Raw genomic sequence first — 27,610 nt, forward strand, 5'->3', positions numbered from 1 at the left:
AATAAAGCAAATTTATTGTGGTTGCTTATATTACCACGTTAAAACTTGTTGGCTGCACCACGTCTCTTATAAACTTACCATAAGTGTGGTGTGGCAATACAAAATGGCGCATCAATCAAAATTGATCTTATCACGGTTACTTGTCAAATCGCAATAAATTTGTTAGTTTTATAGAGCTATTCAAACGGTAACACCCTAACCAAACAGTTTTTTTGCTGCTATTATGGAGAATACCTAAGTTCAACACCAAAATCATGTGTGTATGCGAAGCCATATTGCCATATTGCCATAGTGTAGTCTTTTGTTTTAGCTCGCAAACAACAGTTCATCAAAGCAAAGTGTTTTGCAGAAAGGAAGTTATTATCAATCTGTTTTCCTGTCAGAGGAAGCAACTCAAATGATTTTACTAGAAATTGAGATTGACTAACTGAATATTTTCAATTTGTTAAAACAACCAGTTTTCGAAAATTGCAAAATTTCAGTGGCGCGCTGATTATATCGACCTATTATACCAATATGCACGATGAAATTAAATGCGCACATGCTGCAAACCAAAGAAATTGCTTAAAATTTAATAAATATTCTATGGGATATTTTATTCTGGTCGCTATAAACCAATTCTTTCAGAATGATCCGTCAATAAAATTTAAACTTTTCTGATCACGTATATATTTTCAAGTTGACAACTTATTTAGCTTTTGCCAGAAAAGCGAAAAGCGAAAAGCTTTTTTAAATTTTGGCGATGGCTGTCAAGCAGCGAAAGCTTAACCGGTTTTATTGCTGCTTTCAGCAGAACGTGATACGACTACACTCAAGTCCTTTTTTACACGGTTTGTTTTTTCGATTATTAAGAACATGGCAACTTAGGGACCATTCATTGATTTCTCATTACATTTGTGAGAGGCCCAACATTCGTCACGTAGTTTATAAATGGTCCCTCAGTTGCACCCTTCTAGAGTAATCGAAAAAAACAAACCGTGTAAAAAAAGACTTGAGTGTACTTGAGCTTATAACCTGATTCTTGTAGCGGTTATGAAAACATCAAAACAAACATTATAGCGGTCATCAGAATGTTCTGGTGGAGTTCATAGTTTTATTAGCGGTTTTATGAAATTGGTCATGAAAACCACTATACGATCATAATAAAAATTGGAATTGTTACTTGGGTTACAGTCAGTCATACAGTGCAATTACGCTACTCTTTCAACCGGTTGAGCAATTCTTGAAATCTCAGACAAGCGTCATTGCTGCAACCAACACGTAGATTTTGGTATCTTCCGCGGACAGTAATCTCGCGCCCGGTGGTAATAGACGGGAAATGTTGTTTAGAAGCGAAGAAAACAATAACGGTCCTGAGGTGCTACCCTGAGGTTTTACAGTATTACTTTGGAACCAACATGATAGTGACGCATCCAATTTAATAGCCATTCTGCGGCCTCGTACATAGGAATCCAGCCAAGCTATTAAACCAGCGGAGACACCCAACTTATTAAGCTTAGCGAGTGAAATTTCGTGGTCGATGCAATCAAATGCTGCGTTTAAGAGTCAGTGTTCATTTGCCTTTGGACAAGAGGCTTGATTCGCACCTCGAGAAAGTTCCCTTTTAATAACTGGTCCTGGCAAGAGGTGTCATTGTTGATAAACTGCAGAATTCAGTAGGAGGAAGAGCAGTAGGAGGGAAGCTTGTGGAAGAGCCTGACAATAAACTCATGCCAACATCACTCAGCATTGAATGGCCTGATTCTACTAAGAATCGAAATCACAACCACTCGCTTGTCTAGGCAGATTCGCTAACCTTGCGGCTACAGGTTTCCTCCTTAGAAAGAGTTCCAGGCATTCAAAACCTGACTGCTATTCCAGTTTTAAATTTTGTTTTTAAGCCCTTCCATTCCTGTAAGACGTAGTTCTACGTACAAACCAATATAATTTTGTATGTAAAAACGAATCTGGTTGTGAGTTCTTCGCAGTTCAGCTCCAAAACTAGTGAACTGATCACCTAAACTGAAATTAATGAAAAATTTATATGTAAGAGTGTTTTATTTTGAAGTTTTTGTTCTCTAAAAATATATTGTGTTGCACTTTAGAAAGCTTTCCGTATTACTCGAACGTGTATTACTCGAACAATAATCTTCAGATTGGTTACTAACTGGTAGTCAGGCCATTATAAAAATTATATAAAGTTTTTGTCCTGCCGGTGTTGGGCTACTGAAGGGGGAGGGGGGGGGGGGTTACTAAAAAACAAAGAGATTTTTTCAATCGTGCAAAAAAAGGGTTTTAAGCGTTTTTATTTAAAGTTTAAACGTGAAAACCAATTCCTTTCAATAGGGGAGAGTAGTCAACAGTGAGACAACAGGAACAGTGAGACATCGGGAATAGCTTCGCCATAAAACACATTGAAAGGTATAGTAAAGTCTGTGAATCTATATCACATAATACAGTTTGAGAAAAATTTGTTAATTCTTTAGTATATTTTTCAACAAAAGTCGTTTTTGGGGGGGTCAAAGTAAATTTTATTGCGATCATTTTCAGGTGATTTTTAACGGCAAATCGCATAACTAATCCAAATTAAATTTACTACATGGCATCTCATAGGAATGAGAGATAAAAATAAAAAATATAAAACCATCGAATTGTTTGCTAACACCACTATTTCACTATTTCTTATAAAACATTCCTATTGGGAACAGTGAGACAAACAGATGCGGGTAATTTTCAAAAAAAAAATTTGTGTTGAATTGTAAATCAATCCATATAAATTGATTGTAAATGAGTTGTGAAGTGTAGGTTGAAGGTCAGATAACCAGGATTTGACCTTTATTTGAATATAAATGTAGACAGGGATGGTTCCTCCTCAGAAGAAAAAAGAGAAGAAAAAAATTCAAACTGTGCTCAGTCTTCAACGCGATTTATTCTGCTCCGTTTCATTTTAACTTTTCTCTTTCTTGCTGAACGCAGTTGTATGAGCAACCGCACACTGTGCTACTCATTGAGGAGAATATACACGGAAAGAAATTTGATTCCGATGCCATGAATGAAATCATAAAATCATGAAATGTGAGTTCATGTTAAATCATGACTGAACTGCCATATCAGACAGCACAAAATCATGATTTTGCGTTGTGTTGTACTGCAAGAAGCTCGTGATATCATGATTTTTATTCATGGTGTATTTTCATAAATCATGAGCTAAAAACCGGGAATCATGAGTCATTTTGCTCGTTTTGGAGATTAAATTTCTACCCGTGTACAATGATGAGTTAATACACTTTGAATACGTTGATGCGATGCGCTGACGTATGACAACTACGGGTAGTTTTAACATGGGTAGTGCGTTGAGAAAAAAAACGACAATTGTCAGTAGCGGTCATTGCCATCAGAAAAATATTAATCCATTAATGCAGTTGAATCATGATTCTTACATTTAGTATATTCAGTTGAGTTTGGCTGCCCGTGAACGCAACTGCATCATATGGTTAGGCATGTCACAACGGCAACAGTGCGAAAAATGTTATTCAGGAAAGTCCCATTATGAACAAAGTTAATTCTCCGCTAAGATTCAAAATTTAACGATTTTTGATTGTCTTGACGCCTCTGAGTCTATAGTTGCTGTACGCGCACCGGTTGTTTTGTTTTCACGTTTACTGCTGTAGCTAACGAGACGACCGGGAGCAAAACCGAAAGTTGCTCATTTAAAGAGCGCATTAAGAAGTTTTTCTGCGCGTCAGTTTTTCTCATTGTGTTTAGTCTGTTTCTCATTGAGTGGATTTATTTCTCATTTCTGAAAGCAGTTCTGCTCATTGTGTTGAGCAAAAAAAGTTGCACTTTTTGCACAATGAGTGAGGAAATAACAAGCCTGAATGTAGATGTGTCTCAGTATTCAATACTCGTTGTCTCACTCTTACCACCTACTGGGGAACAGTGAGCCAAAAAGACACCTTCACATTTGCGTTTGTAACTATCTTTTAACCAAAAGGGCTGAAACTTTTTTTCAGACAACTAGAAGGATATACCTTTCAAATGGATTGAAGACCTCGTTGGTAACTATCACCAAAAAAATTTTAAAATTTTTGTAAAAAAAGTGTCTCACTGTAGACGTCTCTCCCCTATATATATTATTTTTCTCTATGCAAAAATCTACGAAAAACAGACAAAAACTACGAAAATTTTTTTTGGCCGATTTTCGAAAATTCCATTGTTTGAATTTCCATTTTTGTTTCGTGCTAGAAGCGTTAACTCAACTCGTACACTCATTTTTCGAGTTTTTCAGGCTGTAGAGCCCACAGACAATTGATTTTAAAATAAAAAAAATCAACTCACATCATACAAATTATTTTTTTCCCCCGGTTTTTCAAGCCAATTTCCAAGGGGGACTGACAAAAACTTTAAAAATAATTTGCAATAACCTTATTAGTAATAATTGAATTTCAAAGAATAATGTTAGAACGTGATCTGATCATGGAGGACATTTCGATTATTATTAGCATAAAATGTTCGATAATATTCTGCTGAACGTAACTGAAAATTTGTAACGATTTTGATTTAACTACATACTACATTTCCCAAACAAGTTACAAACAATAAGTCAAGACCATACTATGCTATTAAAAATAGCGAAAACAGAAGCGACCCCAGCTTGCTACCTTGGGGTACGCCAATTAAAATACTGAAATTTAGTGAATGTTGTTAAGAATTCTAGTTTTTCGCAATGTGAGTTACCGACGATATCCATCGTTATCGCCAGCATAGCGCTGGAGTGGTTGCTGCTACACAGGTGAGGTTATTGAAGAGATCGATCTGATGTTCGGCGTGCGGAAAATAAAACAAAATCAAACAGATTGGTGGAGACCGATCGTTTCGGAAATTATTCACGCTGGTTTGCAAAACCATGGGGACTTCAGTTGGTAAACGAGACGTCATTCCAGATTGTGCCAATCTCTTTGAAGCAGAAACAAGGCGAAATAAAGCCAAGGCATTTTTTTAGTGTTACGCTCATCGCACTTCATATGAATAAAATAAACAAAATAATTAAATAAGTAAACTAAAAGAAGTGTTCACACTGTTTAAAAGGAGCATTGAGAAAAAGGGGTCGAATATCGGGTGTTGAGCATATCTTTCAGATGCAAGTTATAATTCCATGGGGAAAGGCTTCAAACGAGAAGTTTCAAATATTTAAAATAAATCAACGAATAAATCTCGAGAGGCAGATGTCCTAGGATGACGTCAATATGAAATTTTTTTCAGATAAAGATAAACCAATTGTAGCCAACCACGTTGAAGTAGCTAGACCAAATAACGACGATCCAGGTGCACTTGAATGCATTCGGCATTGTGCTACTACGTCTGCTGGTTCTCTTTAATCTAACTTTGAAACCGACCCGCTAAGCATGGATAAAAACTAAATTGGAGTGCTATAAAAACACAAAGTAAGTCTACTTGAACCAGGCGCATCGAATTGTACTTTGCAAACCTCTTGGCTACTATTTTCCCGTTCTCAAGCCTCAAATTACCAAAAAAGTGAAGTTTTGAGTAGAAGTTTATCAGTGTCCATCTGACGATTGATTGATTGACTGTGGACTCGATATTTGGTGTCAAGTGACCTCAGCGTAGGTAAACTTCTGTACTGAATATTGTATTTTAGTTGTCATTTTGTCATAACAGGTTATCTTAAGAGTCCTGGCTCGATGAATTGTACTAGAAGTCTTGCAGAAAACAAATTATAGCTTATCATAGATCACTTGTGCGAGGAGTGAGAAACGCCGGGCTATTTTTTTTCGAAAAGTAATATTTTATAAATAAAAGCTTTATATTCCCAATTCTTTAGATTCGAAAATTTAGTTTTTTGTCTTCATATGGAATGAAACTTGTCAGCTGAAAAGCAACTGAGCTGAACAGTGCATTTTACGTCACCCAGTCGTACAACCTGTAAAGGTACATCCTATGTAATTTTAATTTCCCAGTAGTATTCTGCTGTAAACTACAACCTCCCTCTTCTCAGCTTTCACTAACAGTTTTTTGAATTAAAACAACAAGTATGAAATTCTTCACTCGCTTTCCTACTTACTGTTCGTTCCACTAAAAACGAAAGTTGTTCCAGTCATTACCTGCAAAGAATAATACAAAACAAAGTTTTAGTTAAACCAAGAAGAAGTACATCAACGTTATGCATATGAATTTTATCTCGCATATAAAATTTGTTCTAGCTTGAAAAAACACAACACACATACACCGCTCGCTCGTCACTCCCGGATGTCACGTGTGAACAAATTTAAATACTTCATGTGACCCGAAAAGAAATGTTTTCTTGTAAATCCACATCCTTCATGATGAGAACTGCTCGCTGTGGCACTACTTACAGCGCACACTTACGGTTTACAGCCGCAGCAGCAGTAGCAAGCCCTTGAGTACTTTTCCTCTCGTTGAAGTGGGCCTATTATTCTGGCCTTGTTGAAAATGGTTTCATGCAAACTAGTTGCTCGTTTCATAGTAATTATTATCACTCCAGGGCGATTATCGCCTTGAGTACTGAATTCATGCAGAGAGTGCAAGGTCAATTGTAATTAAATTAAATTAAAATTTATGGACCCTCAAAACTAAGTGCTACACAGTTTTTGATTCTAAGTGAAACCATCTTCCTGAAATCGAGTGATAACACAGCAGAGCTGAGTCATAGTCTTCTATAAAAATAGTTTAGATAACAACAACAAAAAAAGAATCCATCCAGCCGCGCTTTACTGACACATTGTCTAGTAACTTCCCACACGCCCCCGGAATCCTGAATAAACAATTTATCCCGAACGAAAGTTTCGTTTTCCCCCTTTCAGTTTATACATCCAATGTTTTATCTTAACCGGTCCACGATTTAGGCCTGACCCGGGTGCGGGTGCGGGTACGACGACAATGGAATTGCACTGCAACCGGAGGCGCCCGTCTCGCTGTGCTGTCGTAAAATAACCGGGCGCCACCATTTGAATCAATTCGACTGGGTTGTTGCTGGCAAGCTGACTTTTGCTCGCTCACACGGTTCGTGTATGTTTATGTTTATGGATATCAGCATCAGGCAGCCAGCGTACAGCGCAACTTTAGGCGATTACTCATCAACTGCCGCAGCAGCAGCGGCAGTAGAGCGACATTTCGGCAGGGTGTTGGCGTGTTCGGGAAAAAAGAGTTTAGTCTGGATTCGTGGAGGCTGAATGGATTTCATGAGCAGTTTTGTTGGTATGTATTTAGACCCTGCGGTCCTTGGAAATGTGCACTTTGAAAGCGGGAGCTGGGCTGTAGCCGTTGCAACAGCAGCCACTGTATCACTAGATTGTAACGTGCTAGTAAGAGTGACCGGAGAGTTTGTAAATTTGCTGGAAGGGATGTGCAATGAAACGAGAGCATTGAACGTGCTAGTTATGGTTAGGAATGAAGAAGGATTGCTTAACATTGGGTCAAAAACGGTACCTCTTTGAATTCGGCAATTTCTACTATTATTGTACTATATAACAAAGGTTTAGAAACTGGACGAAAAACGCAAACCAAAACCAAGGCCCGGAGGGCCAAGTGTTATATACCAAATCGATAGGGTTCGACGAATTGAGCAATATCTATATGCGTGTGCGACACTTGATTTTAGTCAAGCCAGCTTAACCGGTAAACGAACCACCGTTGCGTTCGAAGGAATGGTATTATTACCCTTGTAGAGGATGTCATGAACTTGTTTTGCTTGGAGTTGTTTTGCTGTTCGTCGTTTCGTTTAAAAGTTATAAGGAAAAAAGTTAAAATTTTGTGACACGATTTTCTCTGAAACCGCTCAGCCGATTTCAACAATTTCAGTATTAAATTGATGGTCTTGCTACTGTGAAGTTTTTGGGAAAGTTTTGTTGAAAACAAAACACAAGTAGTTCCAAAGTTATGCGTAAAAATGTGTTTATTTACTTTATGTAAATTAGTCGAACGTTTCTCAGAGATGGCCGTACCGATTTATGCACTATTAGCTTTCTTTAAAACATTATATAGCAATATAACTATATCGATTTATTTTCAGATTGGACGATTAATTTGAAAATAATGGGCAAAATACGTTAAATGCGTAATGTAAATCTTGTTTTCCTTTTTTTTAATTTTTTTTCGGGTTATCCAGCTGGTCGCTTAATAACGTATAAAACTTTGCGCCTGGCTCTTTTATGATGTCAACAAAGTGTCAGCGAGACCTAAAACATCAGTCCTGACCTGACGAGACAGGCAATGTCACCCACTAAACATAGGTAGAGCCCCAAGCATAGCTGACACATCTATGCCCGCAGGCGGAGGTCGGAATGTCATATTTTAAATAAAATGATGATGATGGTGATGATGATGATGATAATAATAATAATGATGATGATGATAATGATGATGATGATAAGAAAAATGATAAATCGAATTAGTAAATGTGCTTTGCCCTGGACATTTTGTACTACTTGAGTTGTAAAATGTAGTATAGTACAGAAGAGGAGGTTTCGTCAGCCCCACCACACACCGGTCCTCAACCGCGCGCCTACTATCAATTTTTCAACACAAACAACCACAAACGAAGCAATAGGAAAACAAATTTCGATCCGTTAGTAGCTGTCAACTTAGCAGGGCAAATTTCATCTTACATCCCCCAGCATTTGAGCACTGCCCCAAGACAGGTCTACAAAGTAAATTGAGCGCAGCACGACCTGAACATTCGCGGTAGTCGACAGAAGCTTTAAAATTTACAGTCGCACCTGCCTTCTAACCCTGGAGACCTAGTGTGCAGTATCTGTAACGGAAATCCGTCACCAAACCCCAAAAACCGACCGCCTGATATATTATTATTTTCAATTAAATGTAAAATAGCATATGAATTGACTTAATTTTCACATCTGCTACCTTGGCACCTCTTTTATTACACGTAATCATTGTAGAATGCTCCTTCGGCATCCAAACCGGGTCTGGTACCCCGCTTACATCCGCTTACTAACCCTAAGCCCCTGGCCGACACAATCAAACCGGCAATTTACGGAGATATTTGTGACAGCTGTGATAGATAGGGATGAGCCCCACAAACATTAATCTAATAATTATCAGAGATCCCCGCACTGGCTTTATTCTTAAACGGAATAAAAGCAGTTTCTGACAACGTAACATTCACATTTGGTAAATTTTTACTCCGAATCCCAGTTGAAATCATAAAAGTATTTTGATATATAGCCATATTCAGAAGTTAACGTGACCGCTGTTCATTTACTGATTAGTTAAAAAGCCCTACACCACGTCAAGGTTCAGTTTTATCGTAGGGGCTAAATGCGTAAGGTAAAATCGTACTAAAAGTCACAATAATTTGATTTCAACCGACGAAAATATGCTACCAAGTTCAATAATTTTAGTACTGAACAATAGATCTTTACGCTGCGCTACCTTCCAAATTTATGTCATGTTTTGTACAACTATTGTCAACTTTCCCAGATATTGTGGTATGAAAAAGCACAATTTTTCATAAAAAAGTCATAAAATCTGCATAAAACTTCAAGATATTATTATTACACATTGAAAATATAAGTAACTTTCTAGAACATAGTGGGCCTTCAAAATGCTACCATAAAGAGTAAAGCGAATTTTTCTCGTAGTTTTTAGATGTTACTGTATTTCGTTTGTTCAAAAAGATAGAGCTAATTGAGTGGCGAATAAACTCCTACGTTTAAAATCGCATTCTAATAAAATCAATACCAATTACCAATAACATAGATCTAGAGTTTCTTCGACCAAGTTTATCTAAATTTTATTTTCTACAAGTGTCGAAGAACACATTTTGTTTTTTCGAATAATAAAAAAAAGATCTCCCTTTAAGGTAGATTAATCAAAAATTTATTCCAATCAAAAGTCGACATTAATGGCATTCAACAACTTTGCTAATAATAGTGCAGCTTTTTTACGTTTTCTCTTTAGAAATGCTGATGTTTTCGTATTTCGCATTTTAAGCCACTGTACCATGGTCTCTCGGTTGGTGCCCAAATGTTTTACTAACAAAACTACCGGTGCCCCGTTATATTAGGTAGTTTAATACCTAATTTCGTTTCATTCTTCAATTCTATCATTCACACCATGCACACCTCTTGTGACGATATTATTATTGTATGACTGCTCTTTGTTTCTATCGCCGAGAAGGTAGATTGTTATCTACTCGACCGGTGCGACAGAAACATGCAGTGCGTTGCCGACAGTCACTCCGGTAAGTCTTGGTCTGATTAAACTACGTTGTGTTTTTGTTTTTCATTTTTTACTTGTATATGACTCTATACTTGATCGTGACGTAAACTCTTTTCTGGAAAGAGAGAAAGTGCCCTGATGCGAAGAATGATTTAATTGGATGAACTGGAAAATTTAGATATAGACCAAAAATATATTGGGTTAAGCAATGGCAAGTAAGGTTCGTGTAATTTAAAGTCTATTTTCAAGCATAATTTAAAACCAATTCATTTCCATTTTTAGAACAAATTTAGAGTCAAGTGATGGTGAAAACCCCCAAACAAAAATCGAAAAATTAGGTTCTGTCACATGGAGATTTTGGCCTAACAAGCCAGTCGCCGTATGTTTGACTCTCGACTGGGCGGTGCGCCTTATAGAGTCAATAGGATCTTTGAACTAACCCCGTAATTTTCCGGTACTCTAATAACCGGCTACGAAGTATGTCGATAAAGAAGGGTCATGTTCTTAAAGACGTTTAAGTGTATACCCATGGCTTTGCTTTGCACATGGAGATTTTTTGGAATATTTTTTTTTCTTGTTTGTTAATTTGTTTTTTATTACTGAGCTATGGCTGAAAAAGTCGGTCTTCCTGAATGTTTTTCTAATTTAAAACTTCATATTTCATGAACCAAACAGCGTAGAGCAAATAGTTTCTTATGAAAATGTTAGTTAATTTTTTTAGCATATTTATAATTGAATTACTGGATGGATCTAGAGATAAAAAGAGAAAAAAACAAGAAAAAGAGAAAAAACAAGAAAAAGAGAAAAAACAAGAAAAAGAAGCAAACAAAGGAACAAATGAGACAGATGGAGAAAAAACAGTAAAGACCACGAAGAAAAACGTGATAAAAACTGGACAATTGGGATAGAAAAAGAGGAAAAAACGCGAGAGATAAAAACCATAAAATCAATTATGAACATAAAAGAAACGTAGGAAGGGAAACGGGACATAAAAAGAAAAAAAAAATGCAAGAGAACAAAATAGCGGAGAAAAAGGGGTAAAACAACCCAGGTAATCGATAAACATTGACATAAGCAGCAAATGAACCGCTTATTGGAATATCTGGCATTTTATACTGCACGTTGTTGTCAGCTTTTTGATATGCAGTCAAATGTTGTAAATTGACATCCAACATTCTATTCGAGTTCGTCGTGTCAGTAATCAGAAGAAAATAAGCACTGTCAGCGCTATAAGATGGTTAAGAAGCAGTAAAGCAACCGTATAGTTTGCCAAAATAGCATTTAAATAGCATTTCAGGTGACTTAAATACCTATTGACTTGCACTTGAAAGGCATTGGTGATGCTTATTGGTTACCTAGGAAAGACAGCTTACAGCAAAAGTAAGAGTGGAAGTGAAAAGATAAAAAAGGAGAGAAAAGAAGCAAAAAGCACACATAAAATGTGGAACGAGAAAGAATATGAGTGTAAACTGGACAGAAAAGGAGAAAAAAGGGACAAAAAAGAAGAAAAACAAGATAGAAAAGAAAAAAAGAAAGAAAAAACAAGGGAGCAAGACATTGAAGAAAAGAGAATAGAAAAATGGGACTAAAATGAAATGAAATGAATAATAAAACGGAAAAGTAGAACAGAACGTGTCTAAAATGGTGAAAAGGAGGAAGAACGGAGCAGACGAAAACGAAAAACAAGATAGAAAAGGAGTTAATAAGTGAAAAAAGACGGAAATCTCTTCGGAAAAAGCCGAAATAACACATAAAATGAAAAATATGAGACAATGGAACGCATGAATAAAAGAGTTTTCTTTACTTTCCCATGAGGGAAAGGCAAGGAAAAAGCAAAGCAAACTGTTTTATTCCTACGGTCTAACAAAAAAGGGAAAACGGGCCTGAAAACGAAGAAAAACATAACAGGGAAAATCAGGAATTAGGCGAAAAACGGGACAGAAAAGGAAGAAAAAAGGAGCAGAGAAAGAGAAAACAGCGGTAAAATAAAACGAGAGAGAGAGAGAGAGAGAGAGACGGGGAAACGAGACAAAATACTGAACAGAAAACAAGAGGAACCAAAATGAAGAAGAGTGAAAGAAAAAAAAGATAGCCGATAGGCAAACGACAGAAAAAGGTTAAACGGGATATAAAAAGAGAAGGTTGGGACAGAAAATGGGATAATGAGACAGAAAAACAAAGATAAAATAGTTTAGATGGAGTAAACGTGTTTTTTTTGTGAAGAACAAACATTGGAAGAGCTGGGAAAAATTATATGTAAACTGTGAAAAATAGTTGACTGACCAGGTAGCACTTGAACTCATAATTCGCAATCTCGTGTCGAGTGCGTTATCCAATTACACCACCGGCCAGTGGTTCAAGTCCCACCTGGACAGTCAATTATTTTTCATAGTTTGCATATAATTTGTACTTCAAATGAGGGAGTAAATGTGTTTTAAGCAGATTTCATTTATTTATTTATTTCTTCAACATATAGTTGCACAGATTATTCACTAACTTAAGGCCTTAATTCTATGTTTATAGGTACATTTACTGATAATGAAGTCGAACACGCTTGACGTTTCATCAAAAGCACGGCAGCACATAGTCCACGGTTCATTGTGGCCATAGTTAGTACGATGGGAAGATTGCAGATACAGATATAAAGTACAAAATAACTTGACCCGTATAAGTCGATATCAAAATGATAAAAGTTATAGGTAAAATAAATTAAAGGAAAAAGGTAAAAAAGAAGAGAAAACAACGAAAAACAGGAAATAAATCAGGAAAACCGAAGAGGAAAAGGAAAAAAGAGCGCCAAAACAGATTAAGCGTGACAGAAAAGAAGAAAAATGAGGCACTACAAAGAGCAAAAAAGGGAACAGTTGAAGACGAAAAATGGAAATGAAAGAAGATAAAAGGTGTTAAAAAGGATGAAAAAAGGCAAAAAGAGAGTAAAAAAAAGTCGGAATACACGAAAGAAAATAACAAAAAAATGAGAGAAAAACATAAGTAGTAGGACTGAAAATAAGAATAAATGAAACAGAACAAAAGAAAACGAAAGAGAAGCAGGAAGAGGAGAAGCGGAGGGAAAATGACAGCAAAAACCTAGAGAACAAAAAAGGAGAAAATACGGAACGAAAAGTGGAGAAACGGGACTAGAAAACAGAAAAGAAGAAAATGTCGAACCTAAAATATCAAGTAAAACATTTTGGGTTGTATGCAAAATTTCAAATTTTAATTAGTCCAAATTTAAGGCTTATTTAATGTCCAATTTGGAGTCCAATTTCAACTCGAAACACGAAATTTCCTTTTTACCGAAATCGAACTAAACTGGGCGAAATTTACCATAGTCTTAACTGTAGTTTAATGGTGGTTCACCATAAAATCTAATGTAGATTCCGCACGATTTCGTTAAATTCCGGTACACACGATATTTCGCTAAATCTCGCACAGCCTTGGTCCAAATTACTCCAAATTTAAGTCCGATTTCAACCGATGGATAATAGATTAATATTAATGGTAATAATAGATTCGCCCTCCTACGATTACTCTGTTTTGCCAGGCCAAAACATTCTTCGGAAAGGTCGGGTGGCCCACCTTTTATTTATATCTTGACATGCTAATGTCTACACAAAATTATCTCTGTTAAAAAATTAACCTTTCATTTTAAATACTTTAAGTATCCATGAGTGAACAATCTTTTTGAATGATATCTGAACTAGGTTACACGGAAAGAAATTTGATTCCGATGCCATGAATGAAATCATGAAATCATGAAATGTGAATTCCTGTCATATCATGACTGAACTGCCATATCAGACAGCACAAAATCATGAATAATAGTTCATGATTTTGCGTTGTGTTGTACTGCAAGAAGCTCGTGATATCATGATTATTATTCATGGTATATTTTCATAAATCATAAGCTGGAAACCTGGAATCATGAGTCATTTTGCTCGTTTTGGAGATCAAATTTCATTCTCCGTGTATGGTATGGAATAAATTTTTTTTTTTCAATAGAATCGAGAGAATAGTAACAAAATGGGGTATTAGACTACGTGATATAACGGGCGCCGGTAGTTTAGTTAGTAAAACAGTCGAGTACCAATCGAAAGATCGTCGGTGCTTACTCCACCTGGAATTGTAAAATCCGGTATATTTTTAGCCTATATTGAAATTTTCCAGTGCATTCAATTAATCATTCTTCGCATCAGACATTCCTCCCTTCAAAAACAAATCCCTGCAATTAATTTAGCAGAAGTGATATGAATTAACTAACACAGCGATCAGATCCAACTGAACTATGTAATGTTTCTTAGTCGTGCCGATTTTTATCTTAAATCAGAAATAAGAGGTTATATCAAAGGTACTTTTCACCATAGATTGATTGAATCGAATTTAAAACTTTGAACTGATTTTTATAAACTTCGTTATTCCGAACTAGGAGAAGTCTCTAAAACTGTCTTAGAAGATACTTTTTCACATTTTATATTTATAGTTTTTTCACCAATCTTCAAACGATTGGACCGTATTAAATTTTAATTCACCCATAGCATCGTGAGAAATCACCATCATAATTACCCTCCAGTCGTTACGAACCATTCATTCGTAGAAAAAACAATGTAAACAATACATGATAAATGCGTATCGATGGTGATTAGGCGTTGTGATGCATTAAATAAATGTCGGCAATTTACATATATGCCGGTGAGAAAAAAAAAGTGGCCAGCCAGAACCAACGGCACCGAAACCGTACAACGACGAAAGGGTCGGGTCGTCACTCCGAAGGTTTCTAATCATGACAAATTGGCTGTGCCATCGAGCGCCCGTACGGACCTCACCTGGCCTGATCCCGCTGTCGAGCGCGCGCTGACAGGTCGGCCCTTAACAGTCCAACCGAACAACGAAGGGATCCCGACCGTTTGAAGGCTGCGCGTTCTAACGCGTTGACTAAAACTTGATTCGTTTCGTTTCGGATATCAACGCGGCGCGGCGCGGCGTGATTGAATTCAATAAATCTATCGATTGAATCTTTTTCCTTTGGGCGAAAGAATGAGGAGATGCAGCAGAGCGGGAATTAAATTAGAAAATTAGAATAAATAGCATATAATTAAAAGCTGTAAATTGCGGCAATAAAGATCGTTTGCAGTTGTAGGCCGCTATGTACCGAGCGGGGAATGAACATCTGCTCTGGTGGAACGTTGAATGGACGAGTTCTGTGGGTCATGCGGGTGCGCAATGAGATGAGATCTGGTATCGTTTCATACCCTGGGTAGAACTGTTCTCGACTGTTTAAATGCACATTTTAACAAAGCAAAGATTGTTGGCAGAAACGTCGGTCATTGGCCGAGCCAGATTGTGCTGTAACTTTTACATCGTGCACACGGACTCCGAACACAGAACCTGATCCAGCCAGAGTCGGTTCCCATAATCGGCATAATAAATCGTGCACATATTAATCGGCGAGTAATTTGTAAACTGGCCCATTCAAAGGCTGAGAACAGATTAAATCAGGAGGAACAGTCGCATGCAACTATATGCAACGTCCACGGAAGGGTTAGCAGCGAGCAGCTTCCAGAAGTCGTGAAGTCACTAACCAGTCGACGATGATCGACATTTATAACTGTCAAGAATAAATATTATTCTGCAGCTTGCAGACTAGTGCGGGCTTTCTCAAATCGTGCGTTGTTCCTTGCAAGAAGAGAGGACCCTTTAAGAGTGTTGTATTTACTGCTGTGTCTACCCAGCCCGCGTCCACTGTGGTCATCATTCCGCGTGCAGTTCACAACAACAACAACGAGCGACAACAGCAACAACGACCGGGCAATAAAACTTTAATTAAAAAGTATTCGCGCTACAATAATCCTCTGCTGTTCGCGTTCAGCACGTTTAGGATGTGGATTGTGTGAGGAGGAGGACGCGGCTCACAAGGGTTATGAGTCCGAGGAGCAGGGGGCAGTTTCGCTAACTGGTTGCCGCCAACTCGTTGCTCTCGAACTCTAGCGAGACGACTTTTCCGAGGGATTCCAACCAAAACAGATCCAGACAGGCAGCAGAGAACATAATTTCCAAATCGTGGCGGGCAGACGCGTAATAAAACAATCAAACAATTAAGGCGAGGCTTCGCTGCTGCTGACAGCTATTTTGAGAGGCATAAAAGTGAAACGTGATTTTTTCTCTCGAGATTTCTCGTCAAAAGATTACCTAATCGATCTAGAATATAACTTGCTTGATGCGGACTATTCTGATATTATAAAACCGAAAGAATAAAAAACTAATCTCATGTAGAATTTCAATTAAATTTTTAATGCCTCAATTAAATAAAATTTATAAAATTAATTTTAAACATTTCCGTAATTTAAACATAATAACATAATACTTTGAGCGGACGCTTATAGACTTTCGGTTTCCAGCTAATTTGTTTAGCAGAACCTTGAAGTTGTTAAGTTATTAAGTTATTAAGCTATTAAGTAAGTTTAAATATAACATTTGCTCGATATTTAGACCAGCATCTTTGGCTTGCTCGAATTTTATGACTTGCACGTATCATTGTTAAACTAAAGAGCAAGAAAATCAAAGCAAGAAGGTATAGGAAGGAAAGAAACAATCGGAGACGTTGTGGAAAGACTTGAAAATAAGTCCATGCTTAAGTCACTTCGGCATCGAGGACTTGATGCTATTCTATCCTAAGATCATATCATAAATACTATTAAAAAAAAAAAGTGATTTTGGAGACAAAATCTCTGTTCAATGTATCAAAAGTAGAACAGATTCGAAATTTTAATGACTGTAACGCTGAACAAACTGCTGATCAATGCTCAGTGGGAATTTTTTTTAGAAAAAAAAAAGACTTTTATCTCATTACTTCCAATATGCCAATAGCACCAATAGGCTAGACTCAATCTTTTCATGTCCTAAAAAAGATATCTTTTTGAGAATTTCAAACAAAGTCACAATTTGGGTTTTATTACAGTCTTATGATGGATTATAGCCAAAATTGGTCATGAACACAGCAAAAAAAGTACAATAAAACTCTCATTGTTGCTTGGGAATGGCCCACGGCATGCACCTGCTGTTAGCAGTTTGGGCCAATAAAAGGGTATTTCATTGTAGTTTTCGTTATCAAGAGCGTTAACAGTCTCTAGAACCCGCGATGTAGTTTTCTTTAAACATTAAAAAACCATTTCCAAATAGAAGCCGATAACTTGGTGCTTGATTGTGACAATCAAAGCTATTTTACTCAATTGGTGCCGTAAGCAAATACAAAATCGTTGGAATTGGACTAAAAATAACTTTCTTCTGATACAAAAAGATTGAATCCAACGGAATCCAGATATATTCACTATTACATTGAAAAAATTAGGATAAAATGCTATTCATTTGATTAAAACATTAGCAAACATTCACGAGTCGTAAACAAACTTCCTGTCAATGAATTCCACATGGAAATAGTTTTTTATTGCGGAGAAAGATCGATTTTATCTCGGCGGAATTTTGTAACAAGAAAACTAGGGTAAAGTGACATGAGCAAACTCCATACATTAGAATTTTTATAAAAAATATCTTTCTTTTGACTTAAACAGAACACCAAAAGTCCGACCATTTGGTATAACGACTATTTGATATAATTCTTTAAAAATCATTTTATGACATTTCATATGTAGATGATACAGGACGAGACGACCATAGGCCGGTCGTCGGAAGCGTCGGCCACTGCCAACGAAGCCGCTTTCTGTTTATTCCAACTGATTTGATTGAGCCTTTTCTATATTTTTGGACTAAAATCAAGAATTTTTCAGTTTGCCTGAATCTACATTTTTCGCTTCAAGCATTTATTCTTCCCCAACAAAAAAAAAAAAACAAATTACAAAAAAAGGTATTTCCATGCCATGATTGGGGTAAAGAAAGTCCAACAAAATAAAAATTATTTATAGTTTTAAAATTACGTTTAATCTATGGAGAAAAATCTTGTTCAAGGCCAATGATACTACTAACGACACGATCAATTAGGTAATGTTCTGAAACATGTGAGAAAAAGGTATTTCTAGGCTTATTTAGAGCGCTAAACTTGCAAGCTATGGCGTATGTTCAAGTACCGCTACCTTTTTTTTGTTTTGAAAAAACGTGTTTTTCGATCTTTTCCAGGTATTGATTCAGACATCGGGAACAAACGGCAAAGCAGATGGACGGAAGGCCGGTATTTCTAATAATATATAATAAATCTAGTAATAAATGTCGAGAGTTCAATTTACATCCGAACCATCTGTTTGCAGACTTCAAGGAGGCGTTTGATTCAGTATAGCGAAATGAGCTTCGGCGAGTTATGATTGAATATGGTTTTCCAATGAAACTGATTAAAAACAAGTACTTTTTTACACGTTTTTTTTTAATTATTAAGAACGGGACAACTTACGGACCATTCATTTATAACTCAATACATTTGGGACTGGCCCGATATGCGTCACGTAGTTTGCAAATGGTCCCTAAGTTGCGTCGTTGTTGAGTAATCGAAAAAACAAACCGTGTAAAAAAAGACTTTAGTGTAGGCTGATTTATGCCACATTTGTTTGTTTTACGTCAGCCGTCAGGATAGCGAGTGAGATATACCGTGGACCTCTACTAATTTGAACGATTTCCCATGCAAAGTAACGGGGTTAGTTTTTGATTTGAACAACTGGCAACCCTAAATATGCTGAAACTTATATGAACCGGCCACCCTACTCATCGTTATTGTTTCGGTATTTTGATTTAGTTGACAGTTGCAAGCAGCGAATATTTCATTTTCAGATCGGATTTCTATCAGTATTGTTCGGAAAACGGAATCTAGATCAGTACAAACAAATCGAGTTCATTTGCAGTATTGTCATAAACAAATGATGTAATTTTGATTATGCCATTTAACCATTTTTAATTTGCCTGTCGTGCAAACCAGTGGAGTTTAAATTAAAAAGTGTACAGATTAAAAACGGTCAAGCGAACAGGGTTCCACGGTAATACTCGTATTTTTAATGTTAGATATTTTAAGGCATCACTACTATTGTTCAACATAGCATTGTCTCACAGGTGGACGAGTTCTGTGTAAAGTAGTAGAAATAGAATTCTACAAAAATGATAATGAGTTACTAGCTAGAGTTACTAGAGTTACATTGAGTAATTCTCGCGGAAACGGGGCCACTACTGAGACGAGGTCTTCAAATATTGGAACTTTTGCACTTAATTGGTTGAAAATGGTTAAAAAATAAGAATTGCACTTTTGATACCTCAAAATACAGGCTCAAAAAAGTTGAATTTTGAGCAAACCTTGAGATCTATATCATGTGATATTTCATAGATTTGCCATGAAATAACTAACAAATAGCCCAGCTCTGTAAAGAAGAAGAACAGGGCTTTCAAATGGAGTAAAAAATGTTTTGGCGGCCATTTTGGATTTGGTCGCCATTTTGGATTTTATCAAAAAATCGCCGTTTTCACCATGAGCACCCCAACCGCTGGTTGCGAAGTCTGTCGCATAAAAACAGAAGGTCAAATTTCGATAACGGAATTAGCATCCAGGCTTTGCTTTCTACAGAACAAAAACTTAAATTGAAAGTGATCAAATACTATAATAAGTCTACACCGTCAAGCAAGCAATGGATGCCCGAAGCCGATTTTTGCGCATAATTCGGTAGAAAAGTGCCGGTTTGGCAAATTATTAGCTTATTTTAAAACCACAAACATAAATGTCGAAATTCAAATCGATGCAAAAACAATATTTGAAAGATTTTTGCAAGAGGTGAGGCACGAAAACAAACGATGCTGAACCCCCATACAAAAACAGCTCACCCGGTTATTATGAGACAAACTTGAATATTTGAACATTTTCTTGTGGCTATATTATTAATACTTTTCAACTTGTCACTTGCCGTCAGAAGTTATGAATTTAAAATAGTCTGTATGTATATATTCCCAAGAAACAATTCGAAGTTTTATTGCATTTGAGGAGGTTTTCATGACCAATGAATTTCATAAAACCGCTAATAAAACGCTGAGCTTCATCAGAACTTGCTGATGAACGCTATAAAACTGCCTTCCGACCAAGTGGCTCACTCTTCAGAAGGTTTTTATAACCAATCAGGACATGACCTCATATAGTTGTATCACGCTCTGCTGAAAGCAGCAATAAAACCGATTAAGCTTTCGCTGCTTGCCAGCCACCACCGTAATTTAATAAAGCTTTTGTCTTTTCCCTCTGGTAAAAAGCTAAATCAGTCCACCAGCTTTGTCAACTTGAAAATACATGTCTGAACAGAAACGTTAAAGTTTTACAGTCAGATCATCCTGATCGATTTGGTTTATAGCGAGCATAATCAATTATTTCATAGAACATATAATAAATTTTGAGCAATCTCCGTCGGTTTGCAGCATATGCGCATTAAATTTTATCGTGCATATTCGTATGGCAAAAGCAATGCGCCGTGGAAATTTTAAAATTTTCGCAAATTAGTTGTTTTAATAAAATAAATATATTCAGTTAGTCAATCTCCATTTCTAGCAAAATCCGTTTTGGTTGCTTTTTGTGACAGGAAAACCAATTGATAATAACTTTATTTCTGCAAAACACTTTGCTTAGATGAATTTCTGTTTACGAGCTAAAATGAAATACTAGAAAATGACAATATGGCCTCGCATAAAAAATAATTTTGGTGTTGAACTCTAATATTCTACTCTAATAATAGTAGCAATAAATCTGTTTGGTCAGGGTGTTACCGTTTCAATTCTATAAAACTAACAGATTTATTGCGGTTTGATAAACAACTGTAATAAGATCAATTTAGATTGGTGCGCCATATTGTATTGCTATGCCACACATATGGTAAGTTTATGAGAGACGTGGTGCAGCCAACTAGTTTTATCGCGGCTGTAAGCAACCACAATAAATTTATTTATTATTAACAGTTTTTTTATGGTTTTATAATTAACTACAAGTGTGTTTTAACTCATATCCTCTTGGAATTGCGCCATACTATAATAAAACCAGAGGTAATAAATAATACCGCAATATTAAAACCTATATGCAATTAAGTAAAACCAAGTGGCTTTTTTTTTGTATGGACTCATCACTGCGACCAGTATAGTTAGATCTATTGTGATATCGCCCGGGTGTTTGCTGTATGACCTGCACTGCATTTATTTGCCATAATCGCTATTGAGTGAGCGATATATGCTTATTGGATTTCATGCGTGCTTGTGTGTAATTGGGTTTTACCCTTCTTTCAATGCTTTCTCTACTTTACCCACCTTGTTCCACATGATAGTGCTGTCCCCAATTATAGCCATCCCTGGCACTGCACACCAGTGCATTTAACTATAAGGGTCTCATTTTGCACTGTCAATAGGCCTTATCGGGATAACATAGAATGCAGCATTAAGGAAGGGTAAATGAGGGGCCTGAGAATAAACCCATGCTAAAAGTCACTTTGAACATCGAATGGCTTGATTCTACTAAGATTCGAACCCACGACCATTCGCTTGCCAAAGCAGACTCGGTAACCTTGCGGCTACAGAGCCCCTCAACCAAGTGACTTTAGACTTGTTACTTAGGTTGTGGACTCAAATTTTCAGAAAAGGTAAGAGTATATAATATTGAACAAAATAGGAGCACTTTTAAATTTCAACACTACTTTTTGTCATGGAAATCTGCGAACTTTTCTTAATAATTGTGTGCTGATATTACTGTGATTCTTTTCAATCGTTCCATAATTTCGGTCGCTAGTTTACGCTAATCTTTCTTTCGATTTTCTACCTTTGATCATTCCGAATTCTATTCTTTACAGTATTTCATGGATTGTTTGCCACTAATTGAGCTCACGGTGATCGTGATGAACATTAATATAATTATGTACATAATTATCACTCTTGTATATTTCATCGAATGTGTTATAATATGAATCATGAGCCCCATCAAAAAGGTGACTTTTTATAAAACTAAGCACAAAAGACAGCACATTTATTGCCCTGTTGATTGGTGAAAGGACACCGCATCGGAATTTCACTTTCCTATGCAAAGTACCATCATCTGTCTTTTCTATATTAACCCTCTAGCGGGCAACATCATAAAAATCGATCGCTGCGATCAATGACTAATGACCATTTTTTCATGGAAGTACGCTCAAAAGAAACGCTCAAGTTTTGATTTACATGCAAAAATAATTAGTTGGTGGAGCGCCAGGTAAGAAGCAGTCTAATTTCTCTTTTCTGTTATTCATGTCTAACGCTCTACTCAGATATTTTTTTCAATTCAGATATATTACAAAATTGAAATAAGGCGTGTAAATTACACATAGAATAAATTTGAGGTCAATCATTTTGTTCAAGGAGTCCGTTTTCTTCGAAAGTAAAAAAGGGAAATTTTGCGTAATAATTTTTTTCACAATTTTTCTGAACTTTGAACATGGGCACATGGTCAGAATGTTGTAATAATAATAATATCAAAATGTCAAGAAATCTGCTCTGAATACATTTTTCATATTGTCAATTGGCTGTGAAGCTTTAAAAGCGAAGGCCGTCTGCAGACGGCCTTCCCTGTTAAGGGATTAACTAACTAGCACTACAAGTGCGGCTCTATTAGTAACACACAAAAGCATATCCACTCCTAGTGCCTAATGAGAGCAGGTCTGTATCGCCAATCAAGTTAATTGGTTTTATGAATCACATTATTCCTGATTGGCTGCAATCTCGGCTGGTGGCAGTAATCAGTCGATAATTTCATTACCTCTAGTATGGTAGACAAACTTGCGGCCTTATACTTAGTTCGGTTCGATGAACTAAAACGGGGTTTGCATACGAGTTGTAGTTTCCTCTTCTAGGACAAAAATCTCAATCCCAATTACTCACGAAAGCGTGTAGCTCAATATCAAATTTCTGTCGAATCAGAAAAAACAATGATGAAAATTAACAGACATGATAGCAAAATTCGAATATCAGCGAAATCAATTTGACAAACAAATAAATTGTATAAAGTTTGACAGAGCCAACATCAACAATTAACTCAACAGACTTGTAATGAACTACAGTACTGAATAAAGTTAATAAAAAATTCAAAATTTTACTATTTCACTGAAAAGTATTTTAATCAAGTTCAATACAATATGGTGCAACATTGTTGTTAAACTCTCGTTCTCAGGCGTTTAATCATTGCAGCTTATCAGTAAATCGACTGATTAAAATTTTCTTGGAACTTGCTTATAAACAGTTAATGCACACGAATGGTGTTCAAGCCTGTCGGTTGTGAAAACTTGGGAAGAATTCGTAGAATTTAGAATTGTATCTTTCGTTTGAAGAAACGAACCAAAAAGATTTCAAATCAAAGTCATGGAATTCTCGTAGTATAATCCCTTGCAAGAAATTCCAAGCCCAATAGTATCTCGGAACCAGCTAAAAATATCCAATGAATTTCAAATCATTCAAAATATAATTGATTTGGTTGATGTTGCTCCACATCCACAATTGCCAACATTCACACATAAATTATAAATCTCTGTCAGAATTCACTAATAAGTGGATTATTATAACTGCTTACAAAAAAGAATATGCTAAAGTCAGGTGCGATAAGCGAAACTATGTGTTCTAACTATTTAAAGAGCACTTCATCGATTGTCAGCAATCATTTGAATTTTGTCAATCGACAGAAACGGTGTTCGTTTGGTAAATTATTTCACTCAATTTCCTATAGTATACAGGATAGAACGTTGTTCTAGTAAGTGACATCCGAATTACTTGTAAGAACTGTGTGGTGCTTGATTTACAAAAAAACTTGACATTTGGACATATTTTTAGCAAGTCAAAATGAAGTACTGGAAAGGTAAAATTCTAGTGATCGTGATAGTTTGCCTAATCGGGGTGTTTGGAGATGATACATCGAGTGAATCTTCGGAGAATATTACGGTAAGTTTCTAGTAATATTTCGAAACTTTTATAAGCTTTAGTAAATTTCCTAAAAATAGATCAGTGACGTGAAGTTAGCGATTTTATAGAAGATTTTACTTAAAGCGAAAAGGAAAAGTTAAGTGACAACATATGCGCATTCTTTTTTAGTTCATACTTTCCAAAATTGCGAAAATTACAGGTTTTTACTTGCCTTTCAAAAGGATAGCCAAAAATGCTATTTTCGATTCAAATTTTATCACTTGACATAAAATAATGAAACAATTTAGTCAATTTATTACAATAAATCGTGTGTCTGTGACAAATGTGATTTATTGTTCTGTTTAATGAAAAGTTCAGAAAAATTACAAAATTATTTACGAGCGTTTTAGTACCTAGTTAGTAGAACTCACGAATCAACAAAAATGCTAGGACAACAAGTTGTAGTAGAATTAAATAGGATTTCGTCCCAACCTTCTTGTTGATGAACTTCAGCTCGACTATTTCATCAGTTATTGCCGCTTTTCATTCAACGAAGGTTTAATATGACAAACTTTTCACTTAACAAAATAGACTACGCAGGTATTAGCGGTCAGCCGGCCTCCTCTAGGGGGTTTCGGAGGAATCGCGACGATCCGCCGAGAAGACCTTACGAAGGAAGAACACGTCAAACGAATTGACGCTATCTTTGCCGCTTCGGGAGGTGATAAACCGAAGTAAGTTGGCGAAGTTGTGTTTAGCCTCATTCAAACTGACACCTTTTCTATCTTCGCTTTACAGTAATCCGAAAATTGTCAGTGGTACCGAACAGTTGGTCTCCGGAAGCAAGTACGTTTATACCATTTCTTATGCGGCCAATGGTGATTGTCAAATATGCGAAATATCCGTATGGGAACGGCCATGGTTGGAGCAAACTGAACCCGAGAAGGCGTACATCTACGAGAATAAGTGTAATAATTTGGTAGAATAAGTTACATGACAGATTAAGGATTGATTTTCCTAGTAACGATACGGTTTACTGTGTAATTGATAGATATACTAGAGTTGACGATTGATACAAACTGGCACAAACACTGCATTTTTAATTACCTAGTTTTAGGAAGATGAAGTTTATGTTACGTAATCGAAGTACGCCTATCTTCAAAACATTATAAATAAACTATTGTTTATTTGAGCGTCTTACTAGAATACCTGAAAAGATAAGAAAGAAAACAAAAATTAATGTTACGTTTATTTGTCTATACGTCGTTTTTATGTTTATCTGTCGATAGTTTCATGGTGTGATGTAAGTTGAAGATGAGTTTCCCAAGCAGCTATTAAAGCTTTACTACGTTCCTCTAGTGGACAAAGTTGTACAGTGTAAAGTTTGCTGCGTTAAAAGTTAAATCACCCAGAGAGCTTCATTAACTTGAATAAGTATATATCACCGTGAGCAGAAAAGGTAAATTTTTTCTGTCAGATTATCTTGATCAATTCGATTTACAGCAATCATAATAAAATATACGAAAGAATATATAATAAATTTTCAGCAGTTTACGGAGTTGTGCAGCATATGCGTATAAAATTTTATCGTGCATATTGGAATAATAAGTAGCTAACATTCACGTGCCATCAAAATTTTGCAATTGTTCAAAACCAGTTGTTTAAACAAAATAAATACATTCGATTAGTCTATCTCAATTTCTAGCAATAATATTCTATGTTGTTGGATTCTGACATGAAAACTGATTAATAATAACTTCCTTCCTGCAACTCGCAGTTTGCTTTGATGAGTTTTTATTTGGTGACCAAAAACCACTATATCTATATCTATAACATAAAACTTTATCGCGGTTTGACAAGCAACCTCAATAAGATTAACTTTGATTGGTGCGCCATATTGTATAGATACGCGTCACTTATAGTAAGTTTATAAGAGATGTGCCGCAGGGATGGCTCGATCACTTTAACTCAATTTAGATTCATTTGACATTTGGGACATTTGTAGAACGCTTACTGAGCTGCTAATGAGCAAGCAGCATTGTAGCACCGTAAATACAAAAGATACAGCAAAACTTTATTCAGGAAAATTGTAGATAATAACTAGTTCTAGAAATGTCCCATACACAACTTTGTCCAATTTTGCTCGGCTGAGAGTTTTATCATGGTAATATAAGCAACCACGATAAATTTGATCTTTCATCAGTTTTATTATAGTTTTACAGCTAGCTATAAGTAGTTTTTGACTTCTATCATCTTGGTATTGCGCTACACAATGATAAAACCAGAGGTAATGATTAATACCACAATAAAATCTTTATAAAATTTAAATAAAACCAAGCGGTTTTAGAATTGTTTCTTGGGTTAGCCTTAAGCAGCACCCCAAGTTTGTAAAAATGGTCGACTTTAGTGAGTATACATATTCATTTATTTGATAGTTGAAAACAACTGAACTGTTGATGCGGTGAAAAGTCATAACATGACATTACGGGATGCTGATAACAAGCCAGTTTATCCTACACCAATCAATGAACAAAGGCAAGAGGCACTGAGGTAGAATAAAAAAAGACAACACAAACAGGAGAGGCTCCACATCGCTGCCAGGAACAGCCAAGAAGTTGGTAAACTGGGAAGAGAAATATAGGACTCAAGCTGCACACGTAGAACGCTGCCGCATAAGTAGGAAGTAATCCGTGAAATTTCAAACAAGTACAAAAGAACACTTGGCAGAGGTAGCGAAAGCATCTAGGGATACCAAGAAGGGTCTGACAGACCATTTTGTATACGCTAGCCATCAACAACGCAAAAGTTTTAAACAACTGCTCAGTGTGGAAAAAATGTGGCGGAAAGTTTGGAAATCTACATGTGATGCTCTTCCACTTTATTAATGAAGACCATTTTTGATTAGATTTTGCACTCAGATTCTAGACCTAGTCTGGATCACAGTTTTATCAGATTTGGACAAGATTTTGGACCACATTTTTGATCAAATTTTGAACCTGAGCCAAATTGTGGGCCCGGTCCCGATTCTGGACCAAACCTTGGAGGACCTGAACCAGATCTTGGCGCCGCAACAGGTTCTAGATCAGATTTTGAACCACATTTTTTTTCAGATTTGACCAGATTTTCGACATTATTTTGGATCATATTTTCAATCAAATCTTGGACCAGATTCTGACTCTGGATCCAATTGTGGATCTTGTCTTAATTCTAAATCACATTTTATATCAGATTTTGGACCAAATGTTGTATCAAATTTGGGTCCATATTCTTGAACTGGACCAGAATATAACTCAGAGTTTAGGCCACATTTTTGATCACATCTTATGGATTTTGGATTTTGGATCAGGGTTTCAACCAGATTCTGGGCCTGGACCGTATTTTGGACCTCGATTAGATTACGAACCATACTTTTCTAAAAAAATTTGTTCCAGTTTGCCGCGATTTTGGACCTTATTTTTTGGCAGGTTTTGAACCAGATCTTTCTTAAATTTTAAAGTTTAAATTTAAAATTTAAAATTTGGGTCCAGAATTTGGAACTGGACCAAAG

The 27,610-nt window shown here is 36.3% G+C and overlaps 2 protein-coding genes across 6 annotated transcripts in view; one reads left to right on the forward strand and one right to left on the reverse strand.

Moving 5' to 3' along the window:
* LOC128738209 (uncharacterized) overlaps positions 1-27,610 on the reverse strand; it is a 402,077-nt gene that overhangs the window by 140,254 nt on the left and 234,213 nt on the right. The window lies entirely within an intron of this gene.
* On the forward strand, positions 23,833-25,255 carry LOC128738210 (uncharacterized). 2 transcript variants are annotated; one of them, XM_053833174.1, is made up of 4 exons: positions 23,833-23,936; positions 23,995-24,102; positions 24,655-24,797; positions 24,862-25,255. In XM_053833174.1, exons 2-4 carry the CDS (start codon positions 24,004-24,006, stop codon positions 25,049-25,051), a joined length of 432 nt encoding a protein of 143 aa, XP_053689149.1. In that variant the 5' UTR covers positions 23,833-23,936; positions 23,995-24,003; the 3' UTR covers positions 25,052-25,255. The 2 variants fall into 2 exon arrangements, with proteins under 2 accessions (XP_053689149.1, XP_053689150.1); XM_053833175.1 differs by having other exon boundaries at positions 23,854-23,914.

The sequence above is a fragment of the Sabethes cyaneus genome, chromosome 2 (genome assembly GCF_943734655.1).
Source record: "Sabethes cyaneus chromosome 2, idSabCyanKW18_F2, whole genome shotgun sequence".
Classification (NCBI taxonomy): Eukaryota; Metazoa; Arthropoda; class Insecta; order Diptera; family Culicidae; genus Sabethes; species Sabethes cyaneus.